Here is a 20,868-nt window from a genome sequence, read left to right on the forward strand (position 1 = left end):
CAGACTCTCCCTGCTGAGAAAGTCTGCTCTGACGTTGTCTTTTTCTGTGATGTGGAAGGTCGAGATCCCTTGTAGATTTAACTCCGCTCATCCCATAAGGGGGTCTATTTCCAGAGACACTTGGTGGCTTTTGGTTCCTCCCTGGCGGTTGATGTAGGTTACCGTTGTTGCATTGTCAGACATCATGCTGACCGCCTAACCCTGGAATCTGTAGCTGAATTGTAAGCACGCTAATCTGACAGCTCAGGCTTCCAGGTGGTTTATGTTCTAGCACACATCTTCCTTGGTCCCTGGGTTGTCAATTCCTGATAGTGAGCACCCCACCCTTGGAGGCTCGCATCTGTCATGTTGACTAGCCAGTTCAGTGGGGACAGGCTTACACCTTTGCTTAGGTGAACTTCCTGTAGCCATCACTGGAGCCGAGAACATACTTCCATTGGAAGTGATTTGCATAGCCTTGTGACAGTGGGTTCAAACGTGACAGCATTGAGTGGCAGCATGTGTGCCATCGCCCACGGCAGTACCTCTAGGGTTGACACCATCAGGCCGAGGACCTGGAGAATGCTCCACACCCTGGGGCGCATTGTGTTAGTCAACCGGCGCACTTGGCCCATCAGCTTCCTTATCCTCGATGTTTGGGTTCTTGCCAGATACTTGTAACCTGGATTGGGCACTGTTGGAAACAGGATACTGGGCTTGATGGACCCTCGATCTGACCTAATATGTCATATCTTATGTTCTTAGAATGTTGGTGCTTGCGGGCAGTAAACATTATCACCACTTTCACAGTATCATGTTAAAATAAAGAGGAGGATTGTGTGATGTAGCGCAGCCCGGCCGCAGGCAGGAGCTGACAAGCTACCATAAGAGCAACAAGAGTACCAGAGCCAGACAGCAGGGGGCGCAGGCGAAGAGAAGAACTACAAATCCCAGCTTCCCTGAAACACCACCGGACAGGGGAGGAAAGCCTGAAGGCGAACAGGTGGCAGGCATTGACCTTAATGAGGCAGACACAGATGAGCCCATGGAGGTGGAGAAAGAGGGCGTGCCCCCTTGGTGGAACTGGCCACAAAAACCCAGCTCTTCGGAGTCAGAGGGGGAGGAGATGGAGGTAGGTTCAGGGGGAGAGGAGTCCTCCAGTTCATATATGGATACCGAGTAAGCTGTGTGGGGTAAAGTATACTCCTTAGCCTAAAGGGGAAGCCCGGGAGGAGGGCTCTAAAGGGGCCTGTTGGGGTAGGTCTTGTAATAGCGCTAAGCATAAGAAGTAAAAGGTTACTCTGTAATAGCACTGCTTGTAAAGAGAACCGGAGGGCTGGAGGGGGATGGGACAACCCTCATGTAATGTTTCCAGGTGGTACTTTATAAACTGCTTTGAAGGAACTAGCACTCTCTCTCTGTGTTGTCTTTGGGGGGATCGGGGGGCTTGCTTACCCCCAACCCTGCTTGAAGGAAACTTAGGAGCCCAGCCAAACCAGGGCCAGTGGAGGCCCGGACCCCGGGATTTACTCGAGCCTGTCGAACTCCAGGAACCTTGGCCGCTGGTGGCGGCACAGGACGGACGACGGAAGGGCGGCGCCCGAGGCCTCACGGACGGTGAGCCATCACAATTGTCTAGTGGGTCTATTAGAAGTTTGGAAGTGTAAGGAGTCATTAAGCCAGTGCATATTTTGGTTGTGTAAAGTTTTGTGTATGATTGATAGGGTCTTGTATCGAATTCGTGATGATATAGGAAGCCAGTGTAATTCTTTGAGAATAGGAGTGATATGTCCTTTTTGCGAGTGTTAGTAAGAATCTGGGCAGCAGCATTCTGCAGCATTTGTAGTGGGGAGATGGTATTTTTGGGAAGGCCTGGAAGGCGAGCATTGCAATAGTCGATTTTTGAGAAAATAATGGACTGTAGAACTGGGCGGAAGTCACTGAAGTGGAGGAGTGGTTTTAGTTTTTTTAGAATGTGAAGTTTGTAGTAGCATTCTTCCATGGTAGAGTTAATGAATTTTTTTAGGTTTAGTTGGTTGTCTATGACGACGCCTAGGTCTTGTACGTGTTGTGAGATGGAAATTGTAGGGGAGAGGGGGGTTAGGTTGGAAGAAGGTAAAGGTATTGTGGTGGGGTGATATGATAATGATTTCGGTTTTGGATGTATTGAATGTGAGGTTAAGGTTAGTGAGGGGATTGTTGACGAGAGAGAGAGAGAGAGAGGTTTCCCAGGTTTTGAGGGCTTTGGGTAAGGAATCGGTATTAGGGATAAGGATTTGTACGTCGTCCGCATATATGAAGTGCGTAAGACTAAGCTCAGAGAGGAGGTGGCAGAGTGACAGTAGGTAGATGTTAAAAAGTGTAGAGGATAACGAGGAGCCTTGTGGAACGCCTCGTGATAAGATCAATTGCTTTGGAATCACTGTTACCTATTCTTAGAAAGGATTCGAACCAGCGTAGTGGGATTCCTGAGATGCCAATTTCCGTAAGCCGGTCGAGTAGGCTGTTGTGGCTAATGGTGTCAAAGGCGGAGGATATATCTAGCAGTGCAAGGATGTAAGAGTGGCCTTCATCCAGTCCTTTGAGTAGGGAATCTGTAAGAGATATCAGAAGGGTTTCCATATTGAAGAACTTACGGAAGCCAAATTGTGATGGGAAAAAAATATTATGTTTTTCTAGATAACCGGTTAGTTGGAGGTGTACTACTTTTTCCAAAATTTTTGCTAGGAAGGGTAAGTTTGAGATTGGACGATAGTTAGCCAGTTCTGTAGGGTCAAGTTTTGGTTTCCTTAGTATGGGTTTGACTATAGCTTGTTTTAGTGAGGTCAGGACATTTCCAAGCAAGAGTGAACAGCTGATGATGTTAGCTAGAGGTTGGGACATTATGTTGGGGATGGACAGAAGTGATTTAGTGGGAATTGTGTCGGATGGGTGTGATGAGGGTTTCTTTTTCTTTAGGAGTGATTCTATTTCGGTGGAGGCAGTGGTTTTGAAGGAGTTTAGGGTAGCATGTGGGTTTTTTGGCAGGGCTTTGGTTGGGCACTGTGGCAGGCGGAAAACGTGTCATAAGTTTAGAGATTTTGTCGTGGAAAAATTGTGCGAGGTCTTCACATTTTGTTTTGGCGGCGGCGTCAGGTATGGGTGTGGGGGAAATTTTGATAAGGTCTGAGACATATGCGAATAGGGTTTTGGTGTTGAATTGCAGGTTGTGTATTCTCAGAGCATAAAAGTCTCGCTTGGTTTTAAGTATAGTATCTCAGTAGGTGTGTAGTGAAGATCTGTATTTTGCAAGTTGAGTAGGAGAGGGATCTTTGCGCCATTTCTTTTCCTGGCTTTTTAAGTCGCGTTTCATCTTTTTAAATTCTGGAGTGTACCAAGGTTTTTTTGTAGTGTGTGATGGGTTTAGTTCTTTAGTCTGTAGCGGGCAGATTTTGTCAGCAATTTTGCTAGTGAGATAATACCTAGAACATAAGAACATGCCATACTGGGTCAGACCAAGGGTCCATCAAGCCCAGCATCCTGTTTCCAACAGTGGCCAATCCAGGCCATAAGAACCTGGCAAGTACCCAAAAACTAAGTCTATTCCATGTTACCACTGCTAGTAATAGCAGTGGTTATTATTTAAGTCAACTTAATTAATAATAGGTAATGGACTTCTCCTCCAAGAACTTATCCAATCCTTTTTTAAACACAGCTATACTAACTGCACTAACCACATCCTCTGGCAACAAATTCCAGAGTTTAATTGTGCGCTGAGTAAAAAAGAACTTTCTCTGATTAGTTTTAAATGTGCCACATGCTAACTTCATGGAGTGCCCCCTAGTCTTTCTATTATCCGAAAGAGTAAATAACTGATTCACATCTACCCGTTCTAGACCTCTCATGATTTTAAACACCTCTATCATACCCCCCCCCCCTCAGCCGTCTCTTCTCCAAGCTGAAAATTCCTAACCTCTTTAGTCTTTTCTCATAGGAGAGCTGTTCCATTCCCCTTATCATTTTGGTAGACCTTCTCTGTACCTTCTACATCGCAATTATATCTTTTTTGAGATGCGGCGACCAGAATTGTACACAGTATTCAAGGTGCGGTCTTCACCATGAAGCGATACAGAGGCATTATGACATTTTCCGTTTTATTCACCATTCCCTTTCTAATAATTCCCAACATTGTTTGCTTTTTTGACTGCCGCAGCACACTGAACCAACGATTTCAATGTGTTATCCACTCTGACGCCTAGATCTTTTTCTTGGGTTGTAGCACCTAATATGGAGCCTAACATTGTGTAACTATAACATGGGTTATTTTTCCCTATTTGCATCACCTTGCACTTATCCACATTAAATTTCATTTGCCATTTTCATGCCCAATTTTCCACTCTTACAAGGTCTTCCAGCAATTTATCACAATCTGCTTGTGATTTAACTACTCTGAAAAATTTGGTATCATCTGCAAATTTGATTATCTCACTCGTCGTATTTCTGTCCAGATCATTTATAAATATATTGAAAAGTAAGGGTCCCAATACAGATCCCTGAGGCACTCCACTGCCCACTCCCTTCCACTGAGAAAATTGTCCATTTAATCCTACTCTCTGTTTCCTGTCTTTTATTTATTTATTTATTTATTTGCTTTTATATACTGACATTCATTGGGGTACATCACATCGGTTCACATTATAACAGGTTAAAAGCATGACGGAGGTCATGCTGTTTTTACATTGTAACATTAGGAACATAGTAACATTAAAAACATTAGTGCGTTGTAACATTAATACATGCGTAGGAACAGTATAACAGTGAAACACAGTGGAACAAAGACAGAATTTATACATGGTAACAGTTAAGAATCAATTGAGAGGAACTTTCTTTATGGTGGCTTATTATGCCTTACTTATATACATCGCAACCTTAATAGGGTTGGTTGAAAATGAAAAATTGTAATTTAAATACAGTGGGCTTTATGGGAGGGAGTATGAGAGGGAGAGGAGGGGGTGGGGGGGGGGAAGGTGTTAGGTCGCTAGTTGGTAGGCTTTCTGGAACAGCCATGTTTTCAGATGTTTTTTGAAAGTTAGGAGAGAGGGTTCCAGTCTGAGGTGAGAGGGTAGTTGGTTCCAGAGGGTTGGACCGGCTACTGAGAAGGAGCGTTGTCTAGTGGAAGTCAGGTGAGCAAATTTTGTGTGTGGGATGACCAGGAGACCTGTGTTTTGGGAACTTAGGCATTTCTGACTATGATGTAGTTGGGGAGGGTGTTTTGTCCATTTGGTTTTTTGGTTGTTGAAGGTTTTGTGTAATATGGTGAGGGTTTTGTATTGAGATCTGTGTGAGATGGGGAGCCAGTGTAAGGCTTTTAGAGTAGGGGTGATGTGTGATGTTCGGTTTTAGCCAGTTTGCAATCCACGAAATGACATCACCACCTATCCCATGACTTTTTACTTTTCCTAGAAGCCTCTCATGAGGAACTTTGTCAAACGCCTTCCGAAAATCCAAGTATACTACATCTACTGGGTTCATCTTTATCCACATGTTTATTAACTCCTTCAAAAAAGTGAAGCAGATTTGTGAGGCAAGACTTGCTCTGGGTAAAGCTATGCTGACTTTGTTCCATTAAACCATGTCTTTCTATATGTTCTGTGATTTTTTTTTTTTAATTCTTTATTTATTGAATTTTCAAATTATTTTACAAACCAATATAGTTCATAACCAAAATCTCAGATATTATCACATATCATTTAAACATAAGGAACATTACAAATTAAAATAAGCAAATATATGTGGTAATTCTTAATAAGAACAAACAATGATTCAAATTGAGGCCTTGAAATTAATAGGGAGTAAATTATACACCAATTTTTTAAGGAAAAAAAAAAATAAGGTGGTGGCATGAGTAACACCTGTAATATTTTATCTATGTATCTGGTGTTGAGGTGGGCTGTTTTGAGTTCTATCAACCTAGCCAAATGTTCTGGTGTAAAGAATATATTGCATTCATCCCTTTTTTTTATCAAGCATTTACACGGGAAACGTATTTGAAAATCATATCCTAAATCTATAGCTTCTTGACGCAAGTTCAAGAACGCCTTCCTTCTTTGTTGAGTAGCCAAGGCTAAATCGGGGAAAATTTTTACATTTGACTCATGGTAGGTGGCAGGATATTTCCTAAAATACACCTTCATGGCCTTATTTATTTCAAAATTTGTAAGTAGAGAAACTAATAATGTTCCTTTATCAATCACCACTAAATTAGAATTTTCCAAAAAATTGGTCAAATCTCCTTGAAAGGGAAGATTAGATTCTCTACTTCTAGAAACAGGCAAAAAATAACATGAATTCACTACAGGCATATCTAAATCTAAATCTGAGAAACCATGAACTTTTTTAAAGTAGTGTATGGTGACTCTCCTACAATGCGAGGAAAATTTAAAATCGTAAATTTAGACTCTTTGAATTATTCTCCAGAGTCTCCATACGCTTCTCTAACCTCAATCGGTCCTTGGCTACTGCAGCCTTAAATTCCAGTGTCTTTTCTTCTTTTTTTTCCAATTGGGTAATCCTGCAATTAGTCTCAGTTAGTTTCCTTCTAAGACTTTTAAATCCTGATGCTGTTTAGATGAAGCTTGATTTAATTCTGTACAAGCAGCTTTCATTTCGGATCTAAATCCCACGACTAAGTCCCAGATTCCATCTAGGGTCACTACTGAGGGGCGGGGGAGTCACCACTGAATCCGGCACCTTCACTGGTCTCTCCCACATCTGCTCCAGCAGTATCTGGGGGCTCCACAGTCGTGCCTTCGATTAGAAGACCCAGCCTCTGTAGCTCTCCCGGGTCCCGCGTTTCTTGCATCGTAGGTAAACCCTCTGGGGTCGAAGGCGATGTCCTCTCCGGCACCTCCGAACCGGCTCCCCCTTCAGTTCCGCACGTGACCCCGGAAGCAATATCATTTCCTGGGTTAATCGCGTCGCTCTCATCGCCCCTCTGCTCCGGTGGCCGCCTCAGATCTGGGCTCAGAGAGACCTCCTCCAAGGGAGCCAGAGATTCTCCCACGTCTCTGCGTCCAGCGGTATCCTCGGTTCCTAGAGTTTCAGGTGAAAGCAAATACCGAAACATTTCTTGCTGTATAGGTGAGGGTATTATCTCCGACGAGTATACCCTCACCTTTCCTTTTCGTTTAGATGGCATATCTTTTTTCCCAAAGAAATTCAGAGAAATTCAGAAATTTTTCGGACGCGATCTTCTCAGCGTCTACTTCCTGCCACCATCTTTACCAGAAGCCGATGGTTCTCCCATGTTCTGTGATTTTGATGTTTAGAACACTTTCCACAATTTTTCCTGGCACTGAAGTCAGGCTAACCGGTCTGTAGTTTCCCGGATCGCCCCTGGAACCCTTTTTAAATATTGGGGTTACATTAGCTATCCTTCAGTCTTCAGGTACAATGGATGATTTTAATGATAGGTTACAAATTTTTACTAATAGGTCTGAAATTTCATTTTTTAGTTCCTTCAGAACTCTGGGGTGTATACCATCCGGTCCAGGTGATTTACTACTCTTCAGTTTGTCAATCAGGTCTACCACATCTTCTAGGTTCACCGTGATTTGATTCAGTCCATCTGAATCATTGCCCATGAAAGCCTTCTCCAGTACGGGTACCTCCCCAAAATCCTCTTCAGTAAACACCGAAGCAAAGAAATAATTTAATCTTTCCGCGATGGCCTTATCTTCTCTAAGTGCCCCTTTAACCCCTCGATCATCTAATGGTCCAACTGACTCCCTTACAGGCTTTCTGCTTCGGATATATTTTAAAAAGTTTTTACTGTGAGTTTTTGCCTCTACGGCCAACTTCTTTTCAAATTCTCTCTTAGCCTGTCTTATCAATATCTTACATTTAACTTGCCAACGTTTATGTATTATCCTGTTTTCTTCTGTTGGATCCTTCTTCCAATTTTTGAATGAAGATCTTTTGGCTAAAATAGCTTCTTTCACCTCCCCTTTTAACCATGCCGGTAATCGTTTTGCCTTCTTTCCACCATTCTTAATGTGTGGAATACATCTGGACTGTGCTTCTAGAATGGTATTTTTTTTTTAACAATGACCATGCCTCTTGCACATTTTTTACTTTTATAGCTGCTCCTTTCAGTTTTTTTCTAACAATTTTTCTAATTTTATCTAAGGTTCCCTTTTCAAAGTTTAGCACGAGAGCCATGGAGTTGCCTACTGTTCCTCTTCTTCAAGTCATTAATTCAAATTTGACCATATTATGATCACTATTGCCAAGCGGCCCCACCACTGTTACCTCTCTCAAAGTCCTGTGCTCCACTGAGAATTAGATCTAAAATTGTTCCCTCTCTCGTCGGTTCCTGAACCAATTGCTCCATAAAGCTATCATTTATTCCATCTAGGAACGTTATCTCTCTAGCGTGCCCCGATGATACATTTACGCAGTTAATATTGGGGTAACTGAAGTCTCCCTTTATTACTGCACTACCTATTTGGTTAGCTTCCCAAATTTCTCTTAGCATTTCACTGTCTGTCTCACCATCTTGACCAGGTGGACGGTAGTATATTCCTATCACTATAGTCTTCCCCGACAGACAGAGGATTTCTACCCATAAAGATTCAATTTTGCATTTAGTCTCATGCAGGATGTTTATCCTGTTGGACTCTATGCCATCCCGGACATAAAGCACCACACCGCCTCCCGGGTGCTCCTCTCTGTCATTGCGATATAATTTGTACCCCGGTATAGCACTGTCCCATTGGTTATCCTCCTTCCACCTTGTCTCTGATATGCCAATTAAGTCTATGTCATCATTCACTGCTAAACTGTTATCAATGAGCACCAAAGCAATTTAAGAAGGATTTCTACAATGTTAATAAAAAAAACCCCAAAATCAATCCTTCATAATGAAAATATAGCTTCACTCTGTTCAATTCCAATTCTCAAAAAAGAGTATAACGATTCACCGTTATTGTCAACAAAAATTTTTTTATGGAAGGAGAGGAACGTTTCATATACAATTATCATGAATCCCCACCAGGGTGATCTGATTGTGAATTATAATCATAAACGGACCTCCTCCAACCAATGTGAACCATCAATATGTGAACAACGCTAAAGTCCAAAGCTTTTTTTTAGAATAATTTTTTTTGTGTATGTGTTTGTTTAAAACATTTCTCTTGTTAATAAAGGTGAAAAATTGGATTACTTGAGTGATTTTTTTCACCTTTATTAACAAGAGAAATGTTTTAAACAAACACATACACAAAAAAAATTATTCTAAAAAAAAGCTTTGGACTTTAGCGTTGTTCACATATTGATGGTTCACATTGGTTGGAGGAGGTCCGTTTATGATTATAATTCACAATCAGATCACCCTGGTGGGGATTCATGATAATTGTATATGAAACATTCCTCTCCTTCCATAAAAAATTTTTTGTTGACAATAACGGTGAATCGTTATACTCTTTTTTGAGAATTGGAATTGAACAGAGTGAAGCTATATTTTCATTATGAAGGATTGATTTTGGGGTTTTTTATCATTCACTGCTATACCTTCTAATTCTCCCATCTTACTTCTTAGACTTCTGGCATTAGCATACAAACATTTCAAAGTTTGTTTTTTGTTTGTATTTTCATTCTGCTTTTTAATTGATAGGGATAAGTTAGAATTTTTTTAGCTCAGGTGAGTTTTTAGTTACAGGCACGTGGACTACTTTTCTTATTATTGGAACCTCACTGTCGGGATGCCCTAATTCTAATGCATCATTAGTATCCTTTGAAGATACCTCTCTCTGAACCATGCGCTGCTGAGCGACTGTCTGCTTTGTTCTAGTTTAAAAGCTGCTCTATCTCCTTTTTAAAGGTTAGCACCAGCAGTCTGGTTCCACCCTGGTTAAGGTGGAGCCCATCCCTTCGGAAGAGACTCCCCCTTCCCCAAAAGGTTCCCCAAGATGAGATTGCAGATTCGGCATCAGTAAGATCACGTTTTTCAAGATCATTGGTTAGGGTTGTGATTAGGTCGTCTTTGGAACAGGGCTTTCTGAAGTGGAAGGTATTTTTTGTGCGAGGGCAAGGGGGGGGGGGGGTAGCTGCGTTTATTATTGAAAGATTTGTTCTGATGAGAGAACGGTCTGATCAAGGGATGGGGGGTGCAGGAGGGAGAGTCAGAGAGGATTTCAGAGTTAAGATTAAATCTAGGGAGTGACAGGTTTGTGTGTGGGGCTTGTTATTAGTTGCTTAAAGCTCATGGCATTGAAAGTGGCCAGGAGGGCATCACAGGTAGGAGAAAGTGGTACGGAGTTCTATGTGGAGGTTGAAATCCCCGAGGATAATAGCAGGGATGTCCATTGCTATATTCTCGGCTATATATTCAATGAGGGGGGGGGGGAGAAGTTTCTGTCAAGGACACCTGGGGGGTGTAGACTAAGCATATTTGTAGTAGGGGTGATTTGAAGAGACCAATTTCGAATTTGGGTGCAGCGTTGACAGTTTGGGATATTAGTTTAAGGTCTTTTTTAGCTGCAAGTAGGAGGCCTCCATCTCTTTTTTTAGGTCTAGGTATGGAGAAGATGTCGTATGTGTGAGTAGGGAGTTGGTTTAATAGTACCATGTCTGTTTCTTTGAGCCAAGTCTTGGTTACGGCACAGATGTCGGGTTTGTCATCAAGAAGGATGTCATTGAGTATAGTAGATTTTTTTAACAATGGATTGAGCATTAAAGAGAATGAGGGAGAGGGCAGTGAGGCCAAGGAATTGTGTGAGAGGGGATAACATGATTGGTAATAGGGATCTGGGGTGATATGTAGGATGGGTTAAGTGAGGTATCTTGAGCTTTGTTGAGTAGTGTTTGAGAATAGGGATTGGGCGTACCAGCATGTTTAGTTTATAGGAAGGTGTGTTGTAGAGGATGGTTGTCTCAATGTGGGTGAGCAATGCAGGAGCGAGGGGGCTGAAGGGAGAGGTAACGGTGTGTGCGGGTAGGGTGTGATAGGCGAAGATGATTGAGGGTGGTGTGAGGTAGCTGGTCTGAAGGGCGGGGGGGCCCCGAGGTTGTTAGAGGAGGACAAGAATGCTAGCTCCTTGGTCGTGCTCCTTAGGCGCGAGACACCTGATGAGGGTGTGCAGCTCTTTTAAAGCGCCGTCGGGTCACTGGTCGTGATGTCGCGGTGGGGGCGGGCCTCCGATTCGATCATAGAGGGACAGAGTGCGCGGAGGCTCCTGACCCCGATGGGTTTACGCCGGCCGTGTGGAGCATCGGCGGGCCTCGGGAGCATATATGAATCTAAATGCCACTAGTCCCAGTGAAACCTCTGCCTCCTCCCATCTCTAAACCTTCATTACAACTCTTTAAGTCCTCTTTCAACAGCTCTCTCAGCATTCCTTTATCCTGTTCCCTATATCTTAAGATACAGACATCTGAATATACAAACAAACTTCTGACATCAAAATAATAATGATAATCAATACAGTCCTAGCCACTCACGGAATTCAGATAAATCTAATTTTTAACTTTTTTTTGTAAGCCTTCGTTAATAGTCAAGAGTAATTTCTAAGAACAGATAAGAGATGGCACGAAATTATGGTACTAACCAAAAGCAGCCACTAGAAGTAGACTGCCCAATGCCAAAATTAAACACAGGAAAGGCCCCATGGAGCTAGTCTGGGTTAAGGTCACGGGTAATGTTTTCAACCCTTTTAGAAAGGATCTACACCACCCCCACAGTTGTATGTTGTAACAGACTTTTGCCTGTACTTATTTCTTTACATGAGGGACCCATGCAATCAATGCTATCAAATGGCTCCATTATAGGTATGCAAGATTACAAGATGGCTCTGTTATAGGTATGCAAGATCCTAAAGGACAACATTAGAGTTTGAAATCTTACCGGTTGAAGATGATCGAATTCTGGTGAAAAAGATGCTACATAAGCATAGCGGTATTGAATAAGCATAGTGGTATTGCCGCGGAGTTGGCAAATTGATGTACATTTTTCCTGAGATGACTGGTACTATTGAAATTTATGGCGGTGTTTTCGTGTTTTAGTTGGCGTGATTATAAAATTGGGTAATTGATATTTTTATGTGATTTATAGAACCCAGCATTATGTGTGGTGATGATTCAAATATTAAGGTGATGTAATGAAGATTTATCCCAGTTATGGAGAAGAATGCAAGGGAATATATGCAGCACTCAATTTGAAATCAGTAATGTATGAGGGACACCAACATGATAATATAGTTGCGCTATTGTGAATTATCATTCCCTGAAGAAGCCCGCGTGGACGGGCAAAACGAGATCTTCATTGGAGCAATTAAATCTATGTTTGAAGCAACTAATTTGTTATTTACTGTAATATGTACAGATGTATTACATGTGATAATATGTAAATTCATGTATAATTGTGTCAAGTATACGATCGTGTTGGCAATTTTAGGTGGCGTGAGTGATAAGGTTGGGGTGGTGTGATAAGTATGAATGAATAGAGAATGAATGGATGGTAATGTATGGATATCATAGTTTTAATGTTAGGGAGATTAACAACACACATAGTGGGTCTTATGTATTAAGTGTGTTGAGTATAAGCAGAGTGTGTAACTGTATGTATACAATAAAAATTGTTTTCTAGCATTATAATTTGCTGAGTTCCTCTGTAGTGTATGTATATTCAGCATTATGAACAGAGGTAGTGCACGGATATTATTTACCTGTTGAGGTTTCCATTTTTTTCAGGGCATATTGATTCAGTCTTGGTTTTACCCCATTGAATATGGAGTTGCAGTTCCAATTCCCCAAAGAAAAGCCAGACAACAAGTGCTTGTATGTAATGTGATAAACCTGTAGCTGTATCCACCCATTCTGAAAAACTGGAGCCAACTGGCAATGACTCATGCATTTGAGGGGGGAGAAGGTGTTAAATGTTTTGGAATGGACAAAGCACATGAAGTAAAAGGGTTTGTGAAGTGCCCTGATCTGGTCTGCTTAGTAGAGAGCTATTTTAGAATGGGTTTACTGAACAGTGCTGATCTGAACCAGAAAGACGCACAGCTCAAAGCACAAGAACATAAAATAAACCCCCAAAGCTGGGCAAGGGCTTCACAGAACCAGCCTGATCAGCTCTGTCTGCTAGCACTGCTGCTTGTACCTCGAGTTTTCTTAAGATCCAGGGAAATTTCCTTTATGGTGAAGTCAGTGTGGAACGGAGCAATTTGTTCACGAAGAATCAAGAGGTGTTTAATTAAGAAAAGCTGCCCATCAACTTGTGTCTAAATTAAAGACAGAAAAGACAAGCATCACATTTAGAACTGCAGACTGGATTTACAAATAGTCTAGGTCACAAAAAAAAAAAAAAAGCACATGACGAATCCATTAAAATACCATGCACGCAATATTACAATAAAGAAAATTCTTAGCACCAGCATACCAATATTAAAGCCCTGCACAGACTATTATGGCTTACTATATGATTTATTCTCAGATATTTAAATATCCATATTTACCTGTGCAGCACTATCCTGTAAAAATACCTCCTATTCCAACTGCTAATGCGTTAAAGTAGTCAGTCCAACAGCCAGTACGTGGTACTTTGAAAGAAGGGGCATTCACTCAGGTACAAGTTTAAAGGCACCTCAGACTAAAAAAAAATGGTAGGTGGCTTTCCAGTCTTCATGGAGTGGGGTGCTCATACATTTATCAAGCATAACGAAGTGAATATGCAAAAGGTACTATAGGGAGTTCTCTTTCAAGCTCCCACAATTTCCAGTGCTGCACTAACACAGCAAGGTGCACATACACACATGTGCCAAGTAGAAGAAACAAAGTCTTGTTGGGAGAAGAAAGTAAAACACGTATTAACCAGGACAAAATGCAAACCTCCCCACACCCTACTTATCAAACATTTGATATATGGCTACCCAGCTACATCACCCTATTAGAAGGGTCTTGTATGAGTATCAAGAATGTTATGGAGAACAGTTGTACAGAGTTAAGAAAGCAACGCACTGTCTAAAACTAACATTTAGAAAACAGTTTTCCTGAAACTCTATAAAGTATATTTCTCTCTTCTTGGGTTACTGTAAAATAGACAAGGCCAGCACTTCTCTGCATGCTACTACTAGCACTGAACTTTGAGAGAGACTAGCATTCTCTGCAGAAATGCAATGGCAGTAATAAGATACATTTATACTGCTGGTACTCTACAGTTAAGGCTCCCGTGATACGTTTGTCAAGTGCTCAGAAGAAAAATCAGATTACTAACAGCCATGGAGGACATTAGTTATTTCAGAAGTCAGAACATTATTTTTTTTTTTATTAGTGATAAAATACAATCTCAGACTCTGATGTGTTCACATTTAGCAATCCATTCTAAAAATATTACATCAAGGAGAAGCATGCTAACATATTTCAAAGCCACATTAACCTTCTAGTATCAAGCACAACAAAAACAAAAAACAATCATTACTATAACAATTACATTAAGCAAGTCAGACACATGAAATGGAATAAGCCTAGCATCCAGAAAGTCCTGGGGGCACAAAGCGAGAATAAACAGCATTTAAAACAAAGTTTAGCCTTGTTAAAAAATCCTAACACAGGACTCAGTGTGCTCGCTCCTGAAACAGCTCACCAGCTTACTCACTGCATGTTGCCATTTAACTAGACAGAGTGCTGCTTCAGCTTGCTCTTCCATTTTGGATAGGAAGCTTTCCATTTGATTATTGTCCCTGCTGTGCAGAAGCAGTGCTGTTTTGGTGCTGACAGTCGGAAGATAAAATGACTCTTACAAATTCTGCTTGGTGCCAAAACAATATTAACATTAACAAACACATGTGACACTGGACAAGCCTTTTGTGCCATGAACTTTAGGAGGCATGCTTCACGAAGCTGGAAACGACTAAACAATTCATTCCACAAGAGCGCACTTTCAAACAATGCTGCTGTCAGATGAGAGTACATAAAAGTACAGATTCTGACAACATGATCAACGACGGTATTAGTCCCTGTACTAGCCGAGAGCAAAGCTGGAAAGTAGCACAGGTGCATTATGTAGGAGAACAAGTGCAGAAAACACTGAAAAATCTATCTGCGGTTCTTATCAGTCTGTGCACAGATGCAGACATGCTTTTTTATGCAAAACGTGATGTTCTGTGATTTCTTTTTCAATCAAAAGCAGCAGATATTTGAGAAATTAGTTCTTACCTGATAATTTCCTTTCCTTGGGTTTAGCCAGACCAGTTCAGACAAGTGGATCAGCAGATGGAGACAGAGTCTAACAGGATTTGCAGACATTAGCCCTTATAGCAGGGATTCTCAACCCCAGACCTCAGGACACACCTAGCCAGTTAGGTTTTCAGGACATCCATAATGAATATGCCAGAGCTGATTGCATCATCCTCTTAGGCTTGTCTTTGAGCAATCTGAGGACTTAATTCCACCCATGTTTTCATTAGTTTTTCTAAATCTTCTCCAAAAAAAGAGATTTTCCTAGAACAAACTTTGCCTTGGAAGCAGTTGACCAATTTATGTAGCCACAGCAAACGATAGGAAGATACAATGCAAGCCATTCTTTTAGCCAAAGCCCTGACCAATTCATATAAGGTGTTTGCAAAAAAAGGTCAACCCTGGTGTCATCTAACTTGTATCCTCCAGGTTCGTACCCCCCACTTTCTAAGGAGCTTTCCTGTATGTGCTGAGACAAATGCAATCCTGCCATAGCAACAATACTGCTGCACACAGCTGTCTACAGCAGCCTCAAAAGTCCACTAAAGCACATCCTCTGGTTTCCTATCCTGAGCATCCTTGAGGGCAGATTCCCCTTCCAGAGGAAGAGTGTCCTTCTAGTGACAGCACAAATGAGTACATCCACTTGAGAAATTCAATTTTTCCCTTTCTTGAGCCAGGAAGGAATATAGCCTCGCGCCATAGTCTTACACACCCCCCCCCCCCTTTAAAATTTAACTTTGTGGCATCCCATATGCAGAGATCAAATCCTTACCTATAATCACAGGAACAATTTCCTTAAACTCAACATTACAGGGTCGTCTTCTGAATTAATAGACTCCTATCCTCATTTTTTCTTTTATGCTCAGCATTCTTATGGACTGGGAAACTATGGGAGAAAGTTCCTCTTTGTGAGGAAACTACAGTTAAATTAACCTCTTTCCTAGGGGAAACATTATGCCTCCTGCAACTCTCCCTCACTGCCACGTTCCCTTAAAATCTTAAAGGTCCACAATTGATAGATTCGAAAACACAGGACTTTCTCCTCTTCCAATATTTATTTTCTCATTCATTTACTCTGGATTCCCAAGAAGGAGTTTCCAGGGAGAGGGTGTTCCACAGGACAGAAACTGAGAGCTGCACATAGACCTATAGATAAAAGGACTGATGCAAACACTTCACAAACTCCATGGAAATAAAGGCCCAGGAAGATGAAGGAATCACATCTTCACCTGAAGAAATGGGAGCTGCTCTTCTTAGAACTCCACCCAGAGGAGCCCGGGATCAGATCACTGCAACATCCAAGGCCACCGTAGGAGGTCCCTGTTCTGAGCTACTTCCTTCTCACGGTTCCAATATTGCCAATGTTCCTGCTCCAGCAACAAGCACACCAGTAAGAATGGCCTGTAGACAACTTCGCTGATGCGGCCCTCTTGAGGCAGACAACTCTGCGAACTGCCCTCTGCTCCCCACAAGATTTAGAGGCTTCCCCTTCCTAGTGCCCGACAGCACAATTCACATGCATTGCAAAGTACTGAGCACTTCCTGCACTCATGAAGAGACACTGTCGCTTCCTCCCTTACCTCTACTGCCTCAGCCCACAGTCCCTCATATGGCAAACCGTTCTTCCGTTTTTCACTTTTTTTAAAATTTTTAACACAGCTTTAACAAGTGGGAACCAGGCACAGCCACAGGACTCAAAGAAAGGAAGGCGGCTAGTGGGTTTCTGCCGATGGGGACTGAATGGCCGCGTGCTGTTCTTTACCTAGGCAATGTTTTCTCTTACTTTGTCCCCAAAGAGACTGTTCCCAGAGTACGGAACATCAGTCAACTTGTAATGAACGTCTTTCTGATGGCTACTGGCACCTCAACCAGGCCATCTGGTATACCCAATGGCTGCGGCAAAAGAACTGCCACAGTGTCCAAGGGCTCATTCAATGACCAGATGAGATGCTGCTCAGACTCTTCCGCACCCAGTAGTGCCTGTCGATAACAATCCTGACTCCTTTTCTAGAAAGTCTGCAAGGGATTTCAGCTTGTCGATGTAGTCATGTAAGTACTAAACCATGTATAACTGATTGGCTGCATTGTGGGTTTTCAGCACTGAACTCTGGAAGACGTTCTTCCATAAGTTTTCCAGCAAACTGTGGTCCTCACCCAGTGGTGTACTGGAAAATACACAGGTTGTCCGAGCCCGCTTGAAAGCCAGCTCTACCACTACTGACTAGTGGAGTAGATAGACTACACCAAAACCAAGAGCTTGCTACACTTGGTACTTGAAGTTCAACTTCCTGTCTACCAGGGCACAGGAGGCTGGATTATCTCACATTCTTGTTGGTAAGTCCCACAGAATTTAGTGAACTGAAATCACTGCTGTTTCCGAAGGAGTTCCAAAATGTAAAGCAGGCTGAGGACTTCCTTAAGCTCTTGTCCCTCATGACGGTGATTTCAATCACCTTATCCAGTTTTTCCAGGTATCTGGAGTAGCAGAGGTCTTCTGTCAGCAAGGAATGATCTGTCAAGTCAAGAAAGGGGTCCAAGGTATCCCCACAGACCCTCCTCTGAGACAAATGAGTTCTCTTCCCTGTTGATTGTAACTTTGACTCATTCCTACTTACTGTTTATCTTTCGTTTACTTGAATAGTTACCCCAGTTTTTTATTCTTGTTAATTGTAAACCGATCCGATATGGTTATTTACTATGAAGGTCGGTATATAAAACTGTTAAATAAATAAATGATGAGGGATGCTAAAGGAAAATTGGTTCTTACCTGCTAATTTTCATTCCTGTAATACCACAGATCAGTCCAGACAATTGGGTTTTATATCCCTACCAGCAGATGGAGGCAGAGAAGAAAATCTGAGGTACTGATACATATCTGATAGAGCCACCTGTAGTCCCTCAGTATTGACCTGTACCCAAGCTAAAGAGAAGTGTCCATCCCCCTTTTTCAGGGTGAACAGAAAACTCAGGGTTGGGACCCCCCTGACCTGGAGCCTCCCATACTTCCAGAAAAAAAACATTGATAACCACTTAACTCAAAACTCATCATCAACTTAGTCACAATTTGTAAACTTTCTGCAATACCAGTCTTTCAGCAGCAAAACAGAGGTGGGTCTCTGGACTGATTTGTGGTATTACAGGAACCAAAATTTTCAGATAAGAATCAATTTTCCTTTCCTGTTTATACCCAGATCAGTCCAGTGGGATGTATCAAAGCACCCCTAGACTGGGCGGGATCCTGAAAAACCTGGGTACAGAACACTCTCACCAAAAGTTGCATCTTCCCATGCCCGAACATCCATTCAGTAATGCTTGGTGAAAGTATGAAGCGTTGACCAAGCCACTGCCCTACATATCTCCTGAGGAGACACCAACTGACACTCCGCCTAGGAGGCTCGCAAGCCTACCAGCACTTCATAACCTTTGAAAATATAAGTGGAGGAAACAATTTTCTTCAACCAATGAGAGACTGTGGCTTTTGAGGCTTTATCTCCTTTCTTTTCACCCCCGATCATCACAAAGAGGTGATCCGACCAATGGAAACTGTTAGTGACCTTAAGATAATACAACAGAGTCCTATGCACATCCAAAAGACGAAGGTTTCTCTCCTGCAGAGACTCCCTAGACCACTCCAGAAAGCCTGGAAGTTCCACTGTCTGATTCTTATGAAAGGAGGAAACCACTTTCAGTAAAAAGGAGGGGACCGTTTGCAACATTACCCTGTCATTAACAATACGCAGAAAAAGATCCCTGCAAGACAGAGCCTGCAGTTCCGAAATCCGCCTAGCTGAACATATGGCTACCTGAAAAACAGCCTTCAACGTCACATCCTTCAATGACACTCTTCTTAAGGGCTCAAAAAGAGCCCCAAAGAGCACTTGCAGCACCAAGTTGAGGTTCCAATCCGGACATAACTTCCTTACCAGAAGCCTTAAATGCTTGACTCCTTTCAGAAATCGCACTAAATCCAGATGAAAGGCCACTTGCCCCTAAGGCAACCCAAGGCTGAAACCTGAACGCGAAGTGAGCTATAAGCCAGCCCTTAAGTTTAGACAACCCATGCTGCAAAAGAGCACCTTCTGCAAAGTTCATATGTGAGCAAAACCCACTGAACCAAATCCAATTTGGAAGCCATGGAGCCCAGGACCTGCAAATAATTCCAGACCTTTGACACCAGCAGATAGAGCAGACACTTCCCTGCGCCTACAACTTTGACACTCAGTCTACAGTCAGCAACACCCTGCCTCTCGGTATTGAATCGTGCTCCCAGAAACTCCAACAACTGGGTCAGCACCAGATAACTTTTTGCCGCATTTATTATGCAACCCAATGAACTCAATCTGTTCATCACTCGCTGGATGGATCGACCGCACTCCTCCTCCATCTTTGCCCAAATGAGCCACTCATTCAGATATGGATAGACAAAAATCCCCTCTCGTCTCAAGGCTACCGCTACCACCACCATAACTTTCGTGAAGGTTCAGGGCGCTGTGGCCAAGCCTGAAACTGAAAATGCTGACCCAGCACCATAAACCGTAGAAACTTCTGATAATCCTTTGAATGGGAATATGGAGGCAGGCCTCCGTCAGGTCCAATGAAGCCAAGAACTCTCCTCTGCAGACAGCTGCTATAACTGTGCGCAAAATCTCCATATGAAGATGCAGAACCCGTAAGGCTACATTCATCTTTTGCAAATCTAGAATGGGTCGGAAGGTGCCCTCCTTTTTGGGAACCATGAAATAAATGGAGTTCCTCCCCTGTCCCTGCTCAGACAGCAGGTCTGGAACTATGGTGTCTAACTTTTGTAACCTCTGTTACTGCTTTCCATTTGCTTCGAGACAAGCAGTGGGATTCTAGAAAGGCTTCACTGACAGGGCACGAAAATTCTAACACATAGTCATCTCTTACCACCTCTGTGGTAATCTTGGCTCATTCCTTGTAAAAGCGGGGCAACCTGCCCCTTACTGCTTCCACAGAGGAATGGGGGCACCTGGCTTCAATGTGCTGACTTTCCTCCTTCGGTCCCCTGATCAGCGACAGCCCTGGAGGATCTGCGGGCACCCCGAAAGGGCTGCTGCCTACCCAAAAACGGGACAGAGGAGGGAAAACCTTCTTGCTGCTCCCCTCTTATTTTCAGGCAACTTATTTCCTTTGGACTGCCCCAAAGTCTTCATCAACTGATCCAAATCCTCCCCAAACTACAGCTTCTGTTTAAAAGGGAAATTACACAACTGAGACTTGGGACCACATGTCAGCCAACCAACCATGCTGAGACCATGCTCCTGGCCAAAGTACACCAATTCATACAGTGCATCTGCCACATAAGCCACTCCAGCTTCCAGTCGCACAGACTGCATGGCGCTGAATGCCCTGGTTGAGGCCTGTTCCTGAGCTTTCTGAACCCAGCACGAACAGGCCCTCTGCATCATACTGCCACAAACCGCCGCTGTCAGACTTAAGGCAGAAACCTCAAACATCCATTTCAACTGAATCTCCAATTTACGGTCCTGAACATCCTTCAGAGCGGCTGAACCCGCAACTGGAATAGTCGTCTTTTTTGGTAATGGCTGACACTGCTGCATCCACTTTTGGACCCATTAGGAGATCCAGAGTCTCTTTCATCAACAGATACAACTTCACCATTGCTGGACAGACTTTCAAACCCACCTCCAG

General features: G+C 42.7%; 1 protein-coding gene across 1 annotated transcript in view; it reads right to left on the minus strand.

Annotated features, from left to right (window-relative positions):
- The window catches only part of COG3 (component of oligomeric golgi complex 3), a 200,906-nt gene that overhangs the window by 63,147 nt on the left and 116,891 nt on the right, over window positions 1–20,868 (minus strand). Inside the window, 1 exon segment of the mRNA XM_029602898.1 lies at window positions 13,118–13,238. Within this exon segment, the coding sequence (XP_029458758.1) occupies window positions 13,118–13,238 (121 nt within the window).

Source organism: Rhinatrema bivittatum, chromosome 5, assembly GCF_901001135.1.
Source record: "Rhinatrema bivittatum chromosome 5, aRhiBiv1.1, whole genome shotgun sequence".
NCBI lineage: Eukaryota > Metazoa > Chordata > Amphibia > Gymnophiona > Rhinatrematidae > Rhinatrema > Rhinatrema bivittatum.